This window comes from Colletotrichum karsti (assembly GCF_011947395.1).
Source record: "Colletotrichum karsti strain CkLH20 chromosome Unknown Scaffold39, whole genome shotgun sequence".
Taxonomy (NCBI): domain Eukaryota; kingdom Fungi; phylum Ascomycota; class Sordariomycetes; order Glomerellales; family Glomerellaceae; genus Colletotrichum; species Colletotrichum karsti.
The window spans coordinates 146593-166677 of NW_024065939.1; the positions used below are offsets into that span (position 1 = coordinate 146593).

At 54.1% G+C, this 20085-nt stretch overlaps 6 protein-coding genes across 6 annotated transcripts; 3 read left to right on the plus strand and 3 right to left on the minus strand.

Moving 5' to 3' along the window:
• Positions 1-962: 962 nt before the first annotated feature.
• On the minus strand, positions 963-4409 carry CkaCkLH20_10284 (cytoskeleton assembly control protein; the record flags this gene model as incomplete). The annotated part of the gene is made up of 5 exons (XM_038892998.1): positions 963-1049; positions 1156-3566; positions 3622-4103; positions 4162-4302; positions 4378-4409. 5 exons carry the CDS (start codon positions 4407-4409, stop codon positions 963-965), a joined length of 3153 nt encoding a protein of 1050 aa, XP_038741653.1.
• A 1571-nt stretch (positions 4410-5980) lies between these two features.
• CkaCkLH20_10285 (60s ribosomal protein) lies at positions 5981-6645 on the minus strand (the record flags this gene model as incomplete). Its single annotated transcript, XM_038892999.1, has 3 exons — positions 5981-6311; positions 6430-6545; positions 6610-6645. The coding sequence occupies 3 exons, from the start codon at positions 6643-6645 to the stop codon at positions 5981-5983; spliced, it is 483 nt and encodes a 160-aa protein (XP_038741654.1).
• Positions 6646-6897: 252 nt separating this feature from the next.
• On the plus strand, positions 6898-7772 carry CkaCkLH20_10286 (40s ribosomal protein; the record flags this gene model as incomplete). Its single annotated transcript, XM_038893000.1, has 4 exons — positions 6898-6989; positions 7050-7106; positions 7184-7282; positions 7361-7772. The coding sequence occupies 4 exons, from the start codon at positions 6898-6900 to the stop codon at positions 7770-7772; spliced, it is 660 nt and encodes a 219-aa protein (XP_038741655.1).
• A 266-nt stretch (positions 7773-8038) lies between these two features.
• On the minus strand, positions 8039-9430 carry CkaCkLH20_10287 (pre-mRNA-splicing factor; the record flags this gene model as incomplete). Its single annotated transcript, XM_038893001.1, has 1 exon — positions 8039-9430. The coding sequence occupies one exon, from the start codon at positions 9428-9430 to the stop codon at positions 8039-8041; it is 1392 nt and encodes a 463-aa protein (XP_038741656.1).
• A 435-nt stretch (positions 9431-9865) lies between these two features.
• Positions 9866-15056, plus strand: CkaCkLH20_10288 (DNA polymerase family B; the record flags this gene model as incomplete). The annotated part of the gene is made up of 2 exons (XM_038893002.1): positions 9866-10100; positions 10147-15056. The coding sequence occupies 2 exons, from the start codon at positions 9866-9868 to the stop codon at positions 15054-15056; spliced, it is 5145 nt and encodes a 1714-aa protein (XP_038741657.1).
• A 1043-nt stretch (positions 15057-16099) lies between these two features.
• CkaCkLH20_10289 (putative ph domain-containing protein) lies at positions 16100-19169 on the plus strand (the record flags this gene model as incomplete). The annotated part of the gene is made up of 2 exons (XM_038893003.1): positions 16100-16590; positions 16640-19169. 2 exons carry the CDS (start codon positions 16100-16102, stop codon positions 19167-19169), a joined length of 3021 nt encoding a protein of 1006 aa, XP_038741658.1.
• Between the last annotated feature and the right edge of the window lie 916 nt (positions 19170-20085).

Sequence of the window (20085 nt, forward strand, 5' to 3'; positions counted from 1 at the left end):
AAATGGGGGAGGCTGATCTCGCGGGTGATTGCATGCTTGTGTTGCAACGCAGCGGTTACAGCGGCAACAGGCCGACGACATCACCGCGAAGCAGGCGTGCATGTCTCTCATCCCGGTTCAGAGCTATCTCACTCGCTTTCGCAGACGGTCACCATTGACATGTAGACCTGTCATTCCGCTTGACCAGCTTCCTGATTTCCAACACAGTGTAAGTGAGATGTTGTTGTTGTTGTTGTTGTTGTTGTTGTCGTTCGCCAAGGCTGAAGTAAAAGCCACGACATCATCCCTCAGAACAGGACGGACCTAGGTCCGAAGAAAGCCCCCCGCCCCAGACACTACCCGAGCGGACTCAGGTTCGACGACCTCTTGTTAGATCTTACGCCAACGGTCCGCCAACTAAAACTAAGCCCGTGGATTAGCATGCGGACGTTTACCTGCTACCGGGTTATTGGGCAGGCACCTCAGCAGACACCATGCAAAAGACACGATTCGTCCGTTGGCCGGGGCTGACGAGGCCGACGCGAAGAGGAAGGAAGAGCGGGAGTAAGTGCCGAGGGTTTCTGTTTGCGTCATCGTTCATCGCATCGACTATCAGGGAGGCAACAAGACGAGAAAGAAGACCGGGTCTACGGGCGGACGAGATCTACAAGAAGTCGGCGCTATTTGAGCGAAGCCCTCGAAACAAGAAGTGAACGTTTCCTTTCCGTCCTGACTACGTAAATGCTCGCGCAGAGATTGTTGAAGTTAGAGAGGTAAATAACGACTGCCCCAACGAATGCCACTAGTTACACACCAACTGATCCCCCATGGTGATTTGAAAAGAGTAAGGCAACAAATAACGAAAACCAACTCCTTTTTGGAAGGGTCGGCGAACTTGCCGATAGCATGAAGGCCTCCCGCCTCCCGGCGGCGGAGGTCAAGTCTGTCGACCGATGACAGCTCGTTTCCACCACTATTAGCATTTACTCTTCCTGGTAAGAAATCTTACGCATCTCTCCTAGCCTGTGCCTTGCGGCCGACAAGGCATTCTCGAGCTGCAAAATCTCGACCTAAAGAACATAACGCGTCAGCATAATCTCCTTCATGAGTTGTTGGGACTGCCGACCAGACACCCTCTGCCAGCAATGGACTGACGATGCCGGGTAATGAACGTACCTGTTGCTCCATCTCTCGCACCTTGAACTCGTGCGCCCCGAGCTTGGAGTAGTCGACGGCCTCTTCCTCCTCGTTGCGATCCTTGATGATACTCTGCACCTGGCGCACAAGCGCCCTGCAGGCGGCGCCGACGGCCTTGGAGGCCTGCTCGAGGTTCTCCTGGCTCTTGGACATGAAGCCAGCCTTAACTCTGCTCGCGGCGACGAGCTGGGCGGTGGATGCCGCCACGTCGTTGGACGCCACGATCAGCTGCTCGGGACTGTTGCGGTTCGAGAGGACACCGTCGGCAGTCTCGATGAGGGTGTTGGTAGACGTCGCAACGGCTTTGGCTGCGGAGATGAGACCCTCTGTCCACCTGTTGTTCTTCTTGTAGAAGGCGGTTCGCGAGGATGAGCCACGACCGGCCTGAACGATCTCCTGCTGCGTCGCGGTGGCAGCCTTGATCAGCTGCGCGATGGCGTTGGTAATGGCCATGGCGGCGTCGAGAATCGTGTCGTGCACCTTAAGTTCGTAGGTGGAGTAGCCGTCACGAGGTTTGTTCTTGAGCTTGGCCAATCGTGCAGCGGCGGCCGCGATAGCGTCGGCGGCCTTGCTCAGTTCCTGATCGACGATGTCGCCGAGGTCGCCCTTGCCCGCCAGCTTGCCGGTGTTGGGCGCGAAGGTCTCGACGAGCTTGTTGAGCTTCTGGAGGTTCATCTGAACCTCATTGTTGCTGTTGATGACAACGTCGGTCTTCTGCATGGGGTCCATGCCCTCCAGACGGAAGCTTTGAAGGCCGCGGAAGAACTTGACGGTCGACATCGCAGATTGGCGAGTACCGTTCATCAGGGAATCGCCCTTCTTCTCGTCCGTCGCCAGACGGGTAATACCTTTGGCGTTAGTGCAGACATCGGCGATAGCTCCTGCGAACACATTGATCGTCTTGATCAACTCTGCATGCGTGGCGTTGGGACCATCGGCGATGAAGTTGTTGAAAGCAGTGGCAAATTCCATTGCACTGGAGGAGGCCTTCTCGATTTGCGACAGCACGTAAGACGGCGATGCATTCTGGTTACCAGCTTGCATCGTGGAGTCCAATTCGTAAAGTGCATCATCCACCCTCTGCACACCGGACTGCAACACCGAGTCAATGATGTCGTTGATCTTGTCCAAGTTGGCCATGATCAATGCATCAATCTGTCCATCAATGACTTGGTCGGTGTCACCTTGGTTAAGTTTCAGCTCGTTGAGCTCAATGAGCGTCTGGTCCATGCCCGCCTTGTAAACCTCGAGCTCCTCCTCCTTGTCACGGAGAAGTTGCTCAAGATCGCTGCTGCCATCTCTGAGCTTGGCCTGCGCATCTTCCAAAGCGCGGGACTTGAGGCGCAGCGCCTCCTCGAGGTCGGCCATCTCACGGTTGTACTTAGACAACATAGTCGAGAGCTCGTTACCCTTGCTTCTCTCGATATTGTCTGCGCGGTCCATGGCCATGCGCAACTCTCGCTTTAGCTTCTCGACCTCGTCCTTGTTCGCCCCGGAGAGACGGTCCTTGTCGTGCAGCGCGCGATCTCTTTCTCTAATCATGTCGGCAAGCTCAAGGTTCTTTGTCTTGATCTCGCGCTCGAGCTTCTCCCGGCGCTCAATCGCTTCTTGTGCTGAGGCGGCCTTCAGCTGGACGGACTTGAACTTCTGGAGCAGATCCAAGTGCTCGTGGCGAAGCTGAGAGTAGAGCTTGGCGAGAGCTTCGTACTTTGTACGCCATGTGTTGACCTGCTCCTGCAGAGCTCGGATCTGGTCATCCTTGCTCGCAACTTGCTGTCCGAAGTGGCCCTGGATCTGGGAGAGCTCGCTCTCAAGAGCCTTTACCCTCTGGTCGTACTGCTGCAGCATAAGCTGATCTCGCTCGTACTGAGCTCTAGCATTGAAATTCTCTTGCTCCAGCTCGGCAAGACGGCCCTGGGTTTGATATTGCATTTGCTGCTGCATCAAAGCCTCCTGCTCGCGACGCTGCTGTTCAGCCAACCTACGTTGCTGCTCCTCGAAGTCTCTCTGCGCCTGCTCTTGTGCTGCCATTTGCATCGCTTGCTGCTGTCGCGCCTGCTCCTCGAGGACTCTCTGTTGCTCTTCATATTCACGGTTTTGACGTTCCAGCTCGTTCTTCCAGAACTCAGATATGTCGTCAGGCTCCTGGGACTTCGGCTCGGGGGGTGGAGTCGGTCTCCGCTCAATCTCTTGCTTCGGACGAGCGGGCAGTTGTGGCGCATCTTCGTCCTCGGCCAGTAAGTTGGGCGGGTCTTGCGGTAGCTTGGGAATCGTAATCAAGCTAGTCAAGTATCGCAGGTTCGAACACTCGTAGTAGAACTTGACGAGGCGGTAATGTTGAGCGTCGTATCTCTCACGCAAAGGTTGGAGCACATCGGCATCACCGGTTGCTGCAAAAGTCAGGAACGATGCTTAGGAAAACGCAAATGAGGCCAGGGAACCCACTGGAGTGCATCGCGCGCAGCATGCTGGTAATGAACTTGTAGATACCGTAGCTCTCCTGCACCAAGGGCACCAGGGAGGAGATGCGGCACTCATTGTTTCCAACATGACGGAAGTGCGAGAAAATCAACTTCTGGAACTGCTCAATCTTATCCTGGAGCGTCATCAAATCGGTAATTGTTTCGTAGCCCTCATTGGGGTCGTTGATGGCCTTCAAACTGAGATATTCCTCGTACTCAAACGTGCCGTTAAACTCCGGGTGCTGCTGGTGGAAAGACAGCTTTGCCAGGAGGTAAAAGACGTATTCGCGAATCAGGGGGCCGTATCCGCGCACTCCTTCTCCGCCCATTCCGCGGTTCAAGCTGTCGATCCAGCCTCTCTGGGCCATGGCCTCCCTCAAAGTGTTCGGGTGCCCTTCCTGGAGGACTTTGTGCACCGTAATCAAAGCCTTGAATGTCTGAACTTCATCGGCAAGAATGGGCTGGCTACGGAAACAGTACCGTCAGCGATTTACCCCCACGTCGGCTACCATTCATCACTTACACCTTCATCCCGGCCCAGAAAGCCTGGGAGGAGCGGTGGTCCCATGTGTACACAATGCAGCTGCGGACATGTTTTCGCTTCGGCGCAGTCTCGTCGGGGTTCGTCGCCTTCTTGATGTTGATTGCCAACTCCTGGTCGGTCCTTACTAAGTGTCAGTGCACCGTTACGACGAAACACAGCGAGGCATTGGGCTGGAGGGGAGAAGGATAAACGGACTTTGTGTGTCTGGTATCGGGCACGGCGGCCATCTTGTCCAAATTCTATGCGCGTAAGGGCGCTATTCGTGGGAGATGGTTGGCGAAGGTGTTCGTTTGATCCGGGCGATTCGAGAATATGACGTCTCCCAATCAGTTAAAGGAGACAATAGCTCCACGTGCCCTTGTAATGCCGCCTGACGGTCGCAATATAACGGACGACAGGGTCTGGAGGAAAATGAAGCAGTCGCAAAAAAAAAGGAAAACTTCAGCGACTCCCGTGCCAAGTGGGAGAGGCGGGAAGAGTCGTCAGCGTTGACAAAGCTCTAGAATAAAGTGAAGGAGCTCGAGTGTGGCTGGGTTCTGCAACATGCACAAGCTCCGGCGATAGAAGCGCCAAGGCGACGCCGTACGGTGGTTGCGCTTCGGCTCGGTTCCAGTTTAGGTTGGGCATAAAGCATGGAGCAATGATAATCCGGTGGAGGCGCCAGTGTCACGGGCTGTCACTGAGCAGTCACCACTGCCACATACGGGGTCAGGTACCTAAGCTCTGTGCACATGCCTGATCTGATGACGATAATGGTGGGGTAAGGCGGGCAACGTTGACCCCAAGAAGTCCCGTCCCTGCAATGCTACCCGGCTGCTGATTGCGGTACGGATGCTGACTTAAACTCCCAGAAGACTCTCGAGAGGCAACTCAATCAACTACAAGCCGATGCAATCAATCTTAACTTGAAACCAGAAAGAGAAGGAAATCAGAAGATTAGCGCTTCCCAGCGGTGTAAAGCGTTGACAAGCGCGGTCGCAAAAGTGCATTGCATGTGTCAGGACTGAGCTAATAACTATGGATGACTGGATGAGACAGACTTTATTCGTATATGCAAATGCCAGGAGATGTCCCTCGCATCGACGTCAAGTTTCATGCGAGTTGCCGCGAATTGACTTGACTATAACCACCATGGTACTTCACATTGACCAAGATTGAGTAAGAAAGGATTGATCATTTCGAAACATCGCAGAATATCGACCTGTCTGAATTGACTCAAAGTTGCCAGTGTCCTTCACCCACCCCTGTCATCTTGATCAGGCTTGTGGCCGTCGCTCTTCAACCAAAAAACCGCTGGCAGGGCAGACGTAGAGGATGATAACGAATCACTGAGACGATGTCAGAATAGTGAATATTAAATTTCGCATATCTCCCCAATGTTCGTGGCGACGATACGGATCCCAAATGAAAAGTCGCAAGGTCATGTTCTTCCATTGATCAAGGGTATCATGAAGCCCGGCGAGAAGCAGAGCCATCTATTCTGTCTGCCAACCAACAGGCGCGCACTGGAATGACAGTGGGTTCCCGAATAACACAACACCTAGACACCGGACCTGTGCCATGCTTCCAACCCGGAGGGGCGACCCCGAGACGTTGCGGCAAGGTCGCGTAGGGCCGACGGGTCTCACTGGTAGCATTTCGGCGTACAGGCAGACATTGAATTGTCATTGGTTTCTTTTTTCCATTCCCTATGAACGTTGCCGAAAACGTGATGCCTTTCCATGCTAGAATTCTTTCCGTTCCTCACGTAAACACCCCATGCAAAAGAAGAACTGCCAAACCCCCACACAAAGACACCTTAAATCGTGGTCTCGTAAGGAAGAGGGGTGACGGTCTCGGGCTTGTTCTCCTTGAAGTCGACGGTGCGGGCCTCACGGGGGAGGGCGGGGAGGCGCTTGAGCTGGACGGGCTTGCCCTCGGCCTGGGCCTTCTTCTTCAGGGCGGCGTTCTCCTTGACACGGCGAAGGAAGTCGTCTCTCGAGCGGGAGGGAGAGATGTGCTCGATGCGGAGGTTGATGCGCTTCTCGATGTAGCGGTGCTTGACCTTCTTGTAGATGATGACACCGACGGCGGACTTGGTGACGTTGTAGATGACACCGGTCTTGCCGTGGTAGACCTTGTGAGGCATACTTTGATCCCAACCTGTCAGTCTTCAAATGCGCACAAAGACCACCACATTTCCCGAAAGCTCCAAGTCTTCTCGATTGCGATCGGTTTCGTGGTTTCTCGGGTGGGTTCGTATCTTACCCCTTCTGGACGGCACCGTTGGCCTTAATGTCGACAATGTCGCCGACACGGTACTCGCGGAGGTACGTGGAGAGCTTGATCATACCCTTCTCACGGAAGTTTCTGCTGAACGCATACTGCAAACGACCGTCAGCAATTCGCCCAAAATCTCAGAAAAGTCGACGGCATCGTGAAACTTACGCGCGTTCCCGCGCGAAGACCCGCTGGGTGACCCATTTTGCCGGTGTTGTGTCGTTAAGGTCGGTGGTGATGGTTGATTGTCGTCGAGGTCCTGAGGAGATCGCGAAAAAAAATTCCCAAGCAAATTTCGGTAGCCTGTGTCCTGTGGGAATTGCTCGGCCATCCGGGAGACGGTCGCTTAGGGCAGCTAGACCATCACGTGACTCTCGCCAGAGTGCCTCTTTCCTGATCCGGTAAGGGCCCACCTTAAGCCCTGTCCCACAGCGTCCACCAACTTCCGGCTGAATTTTGAGAACTACCTTAACGCTTTTTTTTTCTCCCCTTCGTGTATCGAACGACAACGACAACGAGGAAAATCGACGGGTCGGCAAGATGGCTCCGTAAGTCTATGGATGAGAGTCGCGCATCGCAATTCGACTTGCTGACAATGGTTGCAACAGTCTCACCTACTCCAAGACCTCCAAGGTCCCCCGTCGCCCCTTCGAGGCCGCCCGATTGTCAGTATTCTCCGGCCACTGAACGCGAGCTTGCTCGGTTTACGTCGTGAATCCGAAAACTGACTTCGACATCACAGGGACTCCGAGCTGAAGCTCGTGGGCGAGTACGGTCTCCGCAACAAGCGTGAGGTCTGGCGTGTCCAGCTTACCCTCTCCAAGATCCGTCGTGCTGCCCGGTATGTTGCTCTTGGTCGCGTGCACCCATGTGCGCACATGTGTTGAGGGGCAAACCTTTCGGCTAACACCCGTTCCAGTCAGCTCTTGACTCTTGATGAGAAGGACCCCAAGCGTCTCTTCGAGGGTAACGCCCTGATTCGCCGTCTCGTGCGTGTCGGTGTCCTCGACGAGTCCCGCATGAAGCTCGATTACGTCCTGGCCCTGAAGGTCGAGGATTTCCTTGAGCGCCGCCTCCAGACCTGCGTCTACAAGCTCGGCCTCGCCAAGTCCATCCACCACGCCCGTGTTCTCATCCGCCAGCGCCACATCCGCGTCGGCAAGCAGATCGTCAACGTTCCCTCCTTCATCGTCCGTCTCGACTCTCAGAAGCACATTGACTTCGCCCTTACCTCGCCCTTCGGTGGTGGCCGCCCCGGCCGTGTCCGCAGAAAGAAGGCCGCCGCCGCCGAGAAGGCCGACGGTGGTGAGGAGGAGGAGGATGAGGAGTAAATGCAACGCCATTTAAGCTGAGGATTGGTCACAAAAATATCTCTGGGACTGGCTGGAAAACAATACCAACCACGGGAATTGGGGTGTTCATAGTCACGGCGTTCGCCAGAGGCAAAATGGAATGATTGCATCAAATACGGATACCACGAATGAATGTTACAGAAAAGTTTGTTTTTGTTCAGGACACGAGAGATCACCCTTGCATGCGAAATGATGAAGGGAAATGGGTATCATGTTTGTCCTATGCAATGCCTCACTACCTTAGTCTAGACCAATTCATCCTTTCCCAGGAACTTTGCCATCGGATCGTTCGCCGCCGTACGCTTTCTCCTGTACTCTTCCATCTCTGCTTCTGAGACCCCTCCCATCATTTCCTCCACTGTGCGCTTCTTCGCAGCTTTGTCGGGTATGATGTCCTGTTTGTCTTCCTCTCTGGCGGGCTCAGGAGCCTCCTCCAATTCGGGCAGACCTACACCAGTGCGTTGTTTCTCTGATGCTTCCCAGGCCAACTTGCCCTCCTCGCCTGTGCAGTAGCTGTTCTTGACCTTCGAGTGACAGCAGGCGTAGCCCCATTGGAAGTTGTGCCACCAACTGCCCCAGATAGACGTGTGGTTGTGAATGTAGACATCCTCGGGGTACTTGGACTTGGCGATGATTTTGGGGGCGCCCTTGATGAGGCCGCTCTCATCGTACTCCACGTACTGTTCCGACTCCGTCATGAGATTCTTCATGTCCTCGGGCATGGTGTACTGCGATGTATCGCCGTACATCTCCTTGAGCTTCCTCTCTTTCTCGGCGCGCTTCTTCTCGGCTTCTTCCTTCTCCTTCTTGCGGTAGAACTCTCCTGCGGTGGGATTTGCCTGAAGATGCTGTGTTGTGTTGCCGCTCTTCTCCTGCGCTTCCCAGGCGTATCGTTGGGCCTGCTCAAACTCTCCTGCGTCCCCTGAAGCTCGCATGAATCCGTCCTCTGCGAAAAGGTCTGCTGCCTTGTCCGCTGTTGCGCCACCATCCACCAAAGATCGGGTCTTTGGATCGTATTTGGCTGAGTCCAAATCCAGATTGACAAGATACTTGGCGGTGTCTTCTCGTATTCTGAGCTGGCGCGTGGCTGTACTCTGGTGCTTGCTCATATCGTTTTCTTCGGCGTACTTGTCGCCTTCGTCCTGCTCATCCTCGTTTTCACCATTCTTGAGGGCCTTCTTCCGCAACGCCTCCATCTCGTTGTACTCCTCTACCACGTTGCGGTATTCCTTGGGGTCGTATCCGTTCCAGCGATCCCGCTTGGCATCCCAGCCCAGCTTAACGTCCTGGATAACCTCGTCCGCTTGGATATCTTTGCCGGTCCACTTTGCGCCCTTTGCCCTCGGTCGGCTCAAGCAGTCTTTCGCCTTGTGTGTCATCGCGCCGCAGTTCTCGCACGCGCCCTTGCGGTACTTAGTCGCGGCCGGGCCAGCTTTCCTCCCGCGATCGTACCATTGCGATTTTTCGTTCTTCTTTTGGAGACGTTGATGCTCGAGATAGTCGGTCTGGTCATCGCCTTCCTCGCCTGCGTAAAACGGTCGCTTACTGATGAAGGAGGGGATGTAAATGTTCTCCTCCTTCGATGCAGCGCCGGACGCCTTAGGGTCTGGCTTCCGAGGTGGCGGCGGTGGTGGCATTATGTTGGTGATGACGAAATTTTGAAGTTTTGAGGAGAGAGAAAGAGTAAGACCGACGTAAAGCCAGGAGAAAGGAAACCGTTGCAAGTTGCAGGTGTTGCGACGGAGAGCGATGTCTTTAGAAGAATTACGGGCCTGAACTGCGCCTGGCGGTCCGGGTTCTCGGGCTCTCCATTCTCAGTAAAATATGGCAGAAAGTGTGGCTGACGCACGTAATATGGCTTGCTTCACAGCGACTCTCACGTGATCCCGCACCCGAGTCGCACCTTCGACGCGCTGCCTGCTCGACAACACGACTAGGTCGCGTCGCCGCACACGCCTCCCAAAGTGGCCAAACGCCGTCAGCATGAACCGGAAAGACTACTGTCGCTGTTTATCATGATTCACCGTGTCTCCTCTCGCTTTCATCCTCCATGAGTCTCATTTATCGCCACTATGGACTTGTTCAGGGTAAGGTTGAATTGCATCGACCACTACCAAGCGACTCCGACGCATTATGATCCCCAGCTTCGCAATGATATCGGTTCTGCACAAGCGAAGAAAGGCCCGAAGGTTCCAGTGATCAGAGTTTTTGGCTCAACGGAAACCGGTCAAAAAGTATGCGCTCACATTCACGGAGCTTTTCCGTATCTTTACGTGGAATACGAAGGCAGCCTGGAGCCCGAAGACGGTCAGTATAAGTGCCGATTTGCTGAAACCAAACTGACTGTAAGTAGTTGGTGCTTACATATACCGACTTCATCTCTCGATTGATCATGCTTTGGCTGTCAGTTACCGACGTGATCAATACGGAGAGAATGCAAAATTCGTTGCCCGGATCACCCTCGTCAAGGGTGTGCCATTCTATGGCTTTTACGTTGGCTACAGGTTCTTTCTGAAGATTTACATGTTCAACCCAGTCGTCATGACACGACTTGCCGACTTGCTGCAACAGGGTGTCATCTTGAAAAAGAAATTCCAGCCATACGAGGCCCACCTTCAATACTTGTTGCAGTTCATGACTGACTACAATTTATACGGATGTGGCTACCTTGACGCGGCTGACGTCTACTTCAGAGGACCGGTGCCATCTTACAACGAAGAAGGAAACTCCCGACATTTGTGGCACGACAACTCAATTCCACGGGGCCGCGTACTCGACGATCTCAGTCTCCCAAGAGTTAGCCATTGCTCAGTCGAGGTTGATATTTGCGTCCAGAATATCACCAATCGCCGGCTGGTGCAAGAGCGCAGGCTTCACCATGACTTCGTCGAGCGACTGAAGCCACTTCCAGCGGACATGAAGCTGGTTTACAGCATGGCAGGGCTGTGGAAAGATGAGACTCGCCGACGAAAGATGAAGATGCCTGACGCAGACCCAGGAAGTAGTCCATTCCCTGCAGAAGTCTTGGTTTCAATGTCGGCGAATCCTCGAGATTCTCAACCGCAAGGTTGGATTCACGAAGAGGAATACAAGGAAGAGGTCGCCAAGCTCATCGACGCTGAAAGGAATCCAGACGACCCCTCTGAGCCAAGCTTTGAATCTTTTGTCGATCACGCGCCCCAAGAATCCACGATCAGGACGGCTCTGCAGTCCGTGGAGGATTTGTATCCTGCCAATCTCCTACCAGCTCTTGGGCTACCTTCCAATCACTTACCTACCAACCAAAACCCTGCTAGCAGTATCGAAGTCGACGAGCAAGCTGTCCTTGACCTCGGAGTTGACGACTTCGACCCATTCCCTGCTGATTCCGACGAGGAAGCTATCATGCAGATGGGCCATACTAGTACCAATAAGGGCGACCAAGTCGACCAAACAACTGAAACAGACGGGAAGCACCTTGCACATCAGACGAAAAGGATGCAGCAGAAGGCCAGCGACGGAGACACTAGCTTGTCTCTCAGAAGGACCATGAATAGCCCAAGAGACCCGTCGCTTCCACCATACGAGGGTGTTTGGGCCAGCAGGCTCAAGACCGGAAGGTTGCCAGGAATGCCAGTCTGGCCTGAGCTACTCAACTCGGCTGAAGAGGAAGGTCTTGTGTCCAAGATAAAAGGGGGCACTGATAAGACTGCGCGTCGAACGAACTCAGTCAAGCGGCCAGTTTCGCCTCATCCTGCAGCACCTTCAATCAAGCGCCACAAGTTTGTTGCCCCAGAGCTCTCAAGTATCGACCCCAAGGCACCGACCAGAGGAGCCATGCAAGGAGATGCTGCACCCGGAAGCCAGCAAGTTATCATGCTACCTTCCTGCTCCCAACAGAACCTGCGTTCGTCGCAACAGGGCCTGGCCGCGAAACAAATGGCCAATCAGCAACTATCGTTTCCGGTGGTTAAAAGTCAGGAAGATCCAACCACTAAACTGCGTTTGAGCCAGAAGAACCAGTCTCGAGCCGCCCAGCAGGGGGAGAGGGAATCTCAAAAGCACGTGTCCTTCAACCTTGCCCCAGATGTCGTTGGCCCCGAGACGGACGCCAACCGCATCTTCAAAAAAGTTCGCATCGCAACTCCGATAACAGACTTGAGTGGAACGGATAGCCAGATCCATCGAGCACAAAAAGCCCTTGAAGCTTTCAGTAGCAGACGGCATCTCTTGTTCGAATCTCTCCCTCCTGCAGCAAAAGGCATTACGTCAACGCTGAAAGACATGCAAATTTCCGACGCTATCTACCAGGATGCTTATTACAGCGAGGAAAAGGACGTGCCTGCTCGTCCAAGGGAATATGCAGGTCGAGAGTTTCGACTCGAGAGCAACACTCTGCCCTACCTTGCAGACTTTGATCCAACGGGAACATCTGCGGCAAGTATGGGCACCAAGTCAGATCATCCCTTTGACAAGGCCAAGGTCGATCTGGTTCACGAAGCACAAGGGATGATTTGCTCTTATCGAAGCTGGGAAATAGCCCAACCGCCACCATCGTTTGCCGAAGTCGAGAAATGGTGGAACAAGAAACGTCCTCCCCGGAAGGACTCATCCAGCGTCAACGGGAGAATTGTCGGAAGTCCACAAGCTTCAAGACGCCATCTGTCTCAAATCGACGGACCAACGCCGAAGAACAAGCATGGCTTCAAGTATTCGCCGAAGAAGAAGTCGACAAGCGTGAAACATGAGGCACAATACATGAGCACCTTGGCTTTGGAAGTTCACGTCAACACGAGGGGAAAATTCGTTCCGAACCCCGAGGAAGATGAAGTCCAATGCATTTTTTGGTCCATCAAAGCAGACGGGACCATCAGCGCAAGCCAAGATGCAACTGGCGGGATCATTGCTGGAGTTGTTGTCCTCTCGCCGGATGGTGAGCTTGCTTCTCGGATGAGGCGATACATATCTGCAGAAGTTCTAGAAGAATCATCCGAACTAGACCTCATGGTGCGCATGGTGGAGATTGTCCGGATGCATGACCCTGATATTCTGACGGGATACGAAGTCCATGGCAGTTCCTGGGGCTATCTCATTGAGAGAGCTCGCTTGAAGTACGACTACGACCTCTGTGACGAGTTTTCTCGTACGAAGAGCAACTCGCACGGTCGGATTGGAAAAGAGAACGATCGATGGGGCTTCAACACAACCTCGTCCATTCGTGTCACTGGCAGACACATGATCAACATTTGGCGAGCGATGCGAGGAGAACTCAATCTGCTTCAGTACACAATGGAGAATGTTGTGTGGCATGTCCTCCATCGCCGCATACCTCATTATTCCTGGAGAACCTTAACCGAATGGTATCGAAGTGATCGGCAAAGGGATCTTGACAAGCTACTGCGCTACTATCTTGCCCGGACAAGGATTGACATCCAGATTCTGGAGGCAAATGAGTTGATCCCCAGAACCAGCGAACAAGCTAGACTTTTGGGAGTTGACTTCTTCTCCGTCTCCTCTCGCGGTTCCCAGTTCAAGGTCGAATCCATCATGTTCAGGATCGCTAAGCCTGAGAACTTTATGCTCATCTCCCCGAGCAGAAAGCAGGTTGGGGGTCAAAATGCCCTTGAGTGCCTCCCACTCGTCATGGAGCCTCAGAGCGCCTTCTACAATAGCCCATTACTGGTACTCGATTTCCAGAGTCTATACCCCAGCGTCATGATCGCCTACAACCTATGCTACTCCACCTTTCTCGGACGTATTGTCAACTGGAGGGGAATTAACAAAATGGGCTTCACAGAATACCGGAGGCACAAGCGGCTGCTCGAGCTTCTGAAAGATCATATCAATATTGCACCCAACGGCATGATGTATGTAAGGCCTGAGATCCGGAAGTCTCTGCTGGCAAAGATGCTAGGCGAGATTCTGGAGACCCGAGTCATGGTCAAGAGCGGGATGAAGCAGGACAAAGACGACAAGACGCTGCAGCAGTTGCTTAACAATCGACAGCTTGCACTTAAGCTCCTCGCCAACGTTACCTACGGATACACATCAGCATCGTTCTCTGGCCGTATGCCTTGCTCCGAAATCGCCGACAGCATTGTCCAAACTGGCAGAGAGACGTTGGAAAGAGCCATCGCGTACATTCATTCACAAGAGCGATGGGGAGCTGAAGTCGTCTACGGCGACACAGACAGTCTCTTCGTCTACCTGAAAGGTAGAACCAAGGACCAAGCATTCGACATCGGCAACGAGATCGCCAAGGCCATCACGGATATGAACCCAAGACCTATCAAGCTCAAGTTTGAAAAGGTGTACCATCCTTGCGTGCTGCTTGCTAAGAAGCGCTACGTCGGTTACAAGTACGAGAGCAAAGACCAGGCCAAGCCGGACTTCGATGCAAAGGGTATTGAGACTGTTCGACGAGATGGAACGCCCGCAGAACAGAAGATCGAGGAGAAGGCGCTCAAGATCCTTTTCGAGACAGCCAACCTCAGTGAGGTAAAGTCCTACTTCCAAAAGCAATGCGAGAAGATTATGCGGGGGTCCGTCTCGGTTCAGGATTTCTGCTACGCCAGAGAAGTCAAGCTAGGCACCTACAGCGAGAAAGGACCTCCGCCACCAGGGGCCTTGATCAGCACCAAGAGAATGCTCGAGGATGCTCGCGCAGAACCGCAATACGGAGAACGAGTGCCCTATGTTGTCATCACCGGTGCGCCGGGGGCACGACTTATCGACCGGTGTGTGGCGCCGGAAGACCTTCTCAAAGACTCCCATTCCCAGCTGGATGCTGAGTACTACATTTCCAAGAACTTGATTCCACCCCTGGAGAGGATTTTCAATCTGGTAGGCGCGAACGTACGGCAGTGGTACGACGAGATGCCCAAAGTACAGCGGATTCGCCGGGTTGATCAGACACTCGGTGGTGGACTGGCCAAAAAGACGCTAGAGTCATATCTGAAGTCTGCATCGTGCATCTCATGCAACGTCAAAATGCAAGTCGAGGGAGTGCTGTGCTCGAAATGCCAGCAAGACGCGCCGTCGTCCCTGTTCAATCTTCAAACACGGCTGAACCATGAGGAGAGGAAGTATATGGACGTCGTCAAGATCTGCCGAAGCTGCTCGGGACTCCCTGCGGCAGACGACGTTCCTTGTGACAGTAAAGACTGTCCTGTATTCTACTCGCGCGTCAAACAAAGCGCGCGACTAAAGACGGAGAAAAGCGCTCTAGACCCAGTTATTCGAGACTTGGTGCTGGAGGCAGGAAAGGCAGCATTGGACTGGTGAGGTAGTTTGCTTTCATTATGATACCTGGATGGTGTGGTACGTTTTGTTTCGTTTCGGCGTTTCTGGCAGGAGGCATTATGAAAAATGGATTGGATGCTCCAACGGCCTTTGATGGACAATGAGCTATGATGTCACGATTGAACAGACCGTTGTTTTGGTTGGACCGCTGTAACAAAGACGGAGATTGAGTAACATAATTGGAGATTAAGCGGATACAAGCCCGTCTGTTTTGGTGCCAGACAGACTTCCGGATGCACTGATTGATACGTTATCTACATTGTACTGACTTATCGATTTCATTTGTGAGGATGGGAATGAAGCAAGAACGGGTATTCTCAGCATGATGCTCTTGATGCTATCGGTGACCTCACTGTGGCCAGGGAGCCCCATTTTCAGCGATCCTCGCGGGGTATACAGGGATGTCCGGGTTGCTACCGGCACTGCTCTCCCGTCAGAGTGAGCCAGGAAGCGGTGTTGGCGGTCGGCGGGCGGGTCATTCGGCACCTTCTTTCAGGCTCTCGACGCCACCGCTTCCCACTAGCCGCCCTGCGACTCCACACGAGGTCCTCGTTCAAACCGCTGGAAGGCAAAGCCAAAGACTGTCGGCCCGCTGCGGCCAGCTGTCACAAAGGCAGCACTCCATCACATGACGGTGTCAAAGCAACCCATTGGACACTGGGGAGCTCTAAAGTGACCTGCTGAACGTGCGAAGGTAAGTACCTGTCTTACCTGGCCCATCTTCGATCCAGAAACTCATTCGTGTGGCCAAGACCCAGAAGAAAGCCGCGTGGGATTTGCTGTCCACTTTCCCAAAAGTTGCTCTTCGAACTTGACATTGCCGTACTCATTTGTTTTCGGCCTGAAACAAGAGCTCTCCTCCCCGCGATTCCCGAGCGATACGACCGATAATCCAAGCGCCGATGCTCCCGTCCAAAACCCTCCACTTCCTCCTCCTCGCCTGCTAGTTGGCAATACTGCAGATAGTGCAGCCTGCGCAAAAGCGGAAATCCTAGGAGAGGGCGAAAGAAGAAGCAGCCGCAGCCATGGGGGGCTGGACCAGCTTCTTGTTCACCTATCTCCTGGGAGGCTTGACCTTCATCCCTCTGGTCATCGTCGCCGTCCTTGCGCACGCATACTTCACCCTTCCCTACCGACAGGATGCAGACACGAGTCTCGAGGATGACGGCGGTCAAGACTCTATTGTGCAGCCGGGAGACGATGTCAAGGCCCTCGAGGCTGCGAAGGCTGTCGATAAGGACGACTCCGCGAAGCGACCTGCGACTCAGGATAACGACGTAGCGGCGGGGTACTTTGCCGTGTGTCGCGAGTACACGCCCATGGGGATCAACGCGAAGCCTATCGAGCGAGCCACACCCACCGGGTCTGCCACTGTCGCCGCGCCGAGCCAGAGTGTCTACCAGACTATGTATCGAAGCATTTTCGAGCGGAAGCCGACGCCAGGACCTCTGGACAATAAAAATGGCCTGAGCCAGCGTCCCAAGAATGCTGGCAACGTCTTCTATGTCGTCTTGAGGTGTGTGAACTCTGCTGTGCGCCTGGTGTTCTCAACTGACAACCCGCAGACATGGGCACCTGATGCTCTTTGACGATGACGAGCAGATCGAGGTGCGACACGTTATTTCGCTTGCGCACCACGATGTCAGTATATACTCGGGAGGAGACGTGACACCAGAGGGCGAGCTGTATATCAAAAGAAATGCGCTGTGTCTTTCCAGGAGGCCGGATGGCCCGGAGGTTGGCCCCGACAGTCAGCTCTCCAAGCCGTTCTATCTTTTCTCGGAGAACTGCTCAGCCAAGGAGGACTTTTACTTTGCTCTGCTTCGCAATCAGGAGCAGACCTTCGGAGCCGAGCGGAAAGCGCCTAAACCGAAGCAGTTTGAGGTTAAGAACATCATATCGCTTGTGCAGAAGCTGCACTCGTCAGAGGAGCACCTGTCCACGCGATGGCTGAATGCCATGATCGGCCGAATATTCCTTGGTCTTCACAAAACAGCAGACCTGGAACACTTGATCCGAGAGAAGCTCACTAAGAAGATCGCCCGAGTCAAGCGGCCGTCCTTTCTCACCAACATTGCGATCCGCGGGATTGACACTGGTGAATCAGCTCCCATCATCACGAATCCCCGCCATAAGGACCTGAATGTAGAGGGAGAGTGCGTGATGGAGGCCGATGTGCGATACACGGGGAACTTCCGGATTGAGGTTGCAGCAACGGCCCGCATCGACCTTGGATCGCGCTTCAAGGTTCGCGAGGTCGACCTCGTTCTCGCAGTCGTCTTGAAAAAGTTGGAGGGACACATGCTTTTCAAGATCAAACCGCCGCCGAGCAACCGAATCTGGCTCTCTTTCCAGAGTCAGCCGAAGATGGAAATGACCATTGAGCCTATCGTCAGCGCTAGGCAGATTACATACACTATTATTTTGCGACAAATCGAGAACAGGATCAAGGAGGTCATTGCCGAGACGTTGGTGCAGCCGTTCTGGGACGATATGCCCTTCTTCAACACGGAGCACAAGAAGTGGCGTGGTGGAATCTGGGAGGATGACGATGCCGTTATTGGCTCGCCTACTCTAGAGGCTCACGTCGCACAAGAGGGAGACGTTGAGGGAGTCGACCGCTTGGACGACACAGGAGACTTGCAGAGCGATCTGAGACCAAGCGACATGAGACCATTCGAGAAGAGTCACAGCATGCCCATCGTCGAGAATACACCGCCAACTGGCTTGTTCGGCAGGAAGATCCAGGGCAAAGGACTCAACAGCCCCTTGAACGGATCTTCTACCAGCGTCGACGCCGTGGGGTCGCCGCCGTCGCCAGCATCGAAACCTAGGCCGTTTAGATCGCCGTCGGTGTCAAGCCCTGCAAATCCTGTTGTTGGGACCGACGCTGCTCATGCAGACATGTTCAAGCCGTCATCATCTCCGCCTGATCATGCGTCAAATCTGATGGCGGCGTTGTCCGCAAAATCTCAGGCCAATTCCCCCGCGGTAACACCTGCCGAGACACCTGCAAGGCCGGCATCCGTCGCAAAGGCACCGAGCCAGTCTTCTGCTTCGTCCCGTGAGGCGACGGACAACGAAAACGAGGCCGACCGGACACCCGTGGGCAAGATACGGCGAAGTACGACGTCGTCTGCCGAGTCGATGCGGGCGAATGAGACGACAGATCCGGGTTCACCAAACCCCTCCTCACGGGCGCCGTCGATCAAGAGCGCCACGGGCTCCATCTCAAAGGGATTATTCAGGCGTGAAAACACGGGAAGCACCATCTCGGGCTCGGGCGCGTCGACAAATGGCGAGACCAAACGCACCACCCTCGCCGCCGTCGCAAACGCGGCCGTCACGGCGAGACAATGGGGATGGAACGCTCTCCAAAAGCACAAAGATACAAGGAACGGGAACTCGGCCGAGCAGAATCCGCCAGTGGACTTGAACCGGCCTATGGGACGTGGACAACCGCTGCCGCCGCCCGGCACACCGCTCCCTCCTCCTGTGAAGGGCTCGAAAGTGACGACGATACCCGTGCCCAAGCGGAAGCCCATCCCTCCTCCAAGTTTGCCAGAGCGTCCGCATTCCGCAGCTCTTGCAGATAGCAAGCCAGAACGCAAGCCTATCCCGCCGCCGCTGGTGGAAAGCAAGTCGGATCGGTCGGAGCGCAGGCCAGTCCCTCCGCCGCCCTTGCCCTCACGCCGGCACATCGACAAAGATGACAATGATGCCGGCGAGAACATGCTAGTCGTCGAAGCCCCTCTCGACTCGGAACCGACGACCCCAATGGACGAGAACATTCCCCAGCCAGCATACGTACAACCGTGGGCCGAGGACACAGACGACTACGAAGAGCCCCCCTCGATAGGCCCATCCCGCGAGAGCAGTAGCTCCTCAACTACCAGCGAAGGAGCCAGCCGCACCCCTCCGCCACTACCTGAAAGACGTGCCAGCCCCATCCAGACGATGCCGGCCACCGTAGGCGACGAAGACGATGATTACTCCGCGTGGATGGAAGATGACGACGCGACCACCACCACCAACGATACATACGAGGACGAGAACAAGAACCCCGAGTATCACGGTCTCGGCGGACGGAACTAATGGGGCGGTACGGCGTTTATTTTGTGATTTGTATTTTTCCCCCTCTTTTTGCATCGGGAATCGGCCAGGGATTGGGAACGAGGAGGGATTGGGGGAGTTGCACATTTTTAGGATACCAAATCATCATCACTTACTCAATCGGTATACACATTGGGAAAGGTAAACCGAAATCCAAGGTCGACACGGACTTTTGCTGTTAGTATACTTTTACCGTTCCTGTACATAACACACACATACAATTGGTATTCCCCAAGCCGAGAATTAAAGAAAGACATCCACTTAGATCAGAAAAGATGTGCATGGCCTCGTGGTACCACGTCGTTGATACCGTCGCACGTCTTGTCTTGCGCCGCACGCCGACGAGAGATACGTCCGTCCTTCCGTGAATGCTCACGTACCTTACGTCGGGCTAACTTCATGCGTCCCGATGGCGCCGAGGAAGGACGGGGTTCATCGTTCCACACAGACACCAAACGCTTGGCTTTCCCGAACTTCGTTCGACATGTCACTCACGGGATGATCCCAGTCGTTCCCGGGAAGACGCGTATCCCAACAAGTAGTCAGCAGTCAGCCACCGCGAACCGATCAACCTTCGCTCGCGCGACACGGTACACGCAGGAATCATAAGGGCAGAAGCAACTAAGCATTACATCTACACTATGCCGACCGACCCAACCCAATCTCGTAGAGGGTTGAGCTCGGCGGTCTGATACTAACGTAGTAGAAAAAAAAAGAAGAGGTTTTTAGAGAGAGAAAAAAGACTGGTTTTACATAAAAGACTGGTTTCGAGTGTTTTTTGTGGTGTGCCAACAGAGAGCAGAGGAGTGTCAAACAAAAACTCCCACCGCTCCGTTGCGGATTGATTTGTGATACATTTGCCATGCTATGCCATCGCCCCCAGTTCGCCGCAACACGC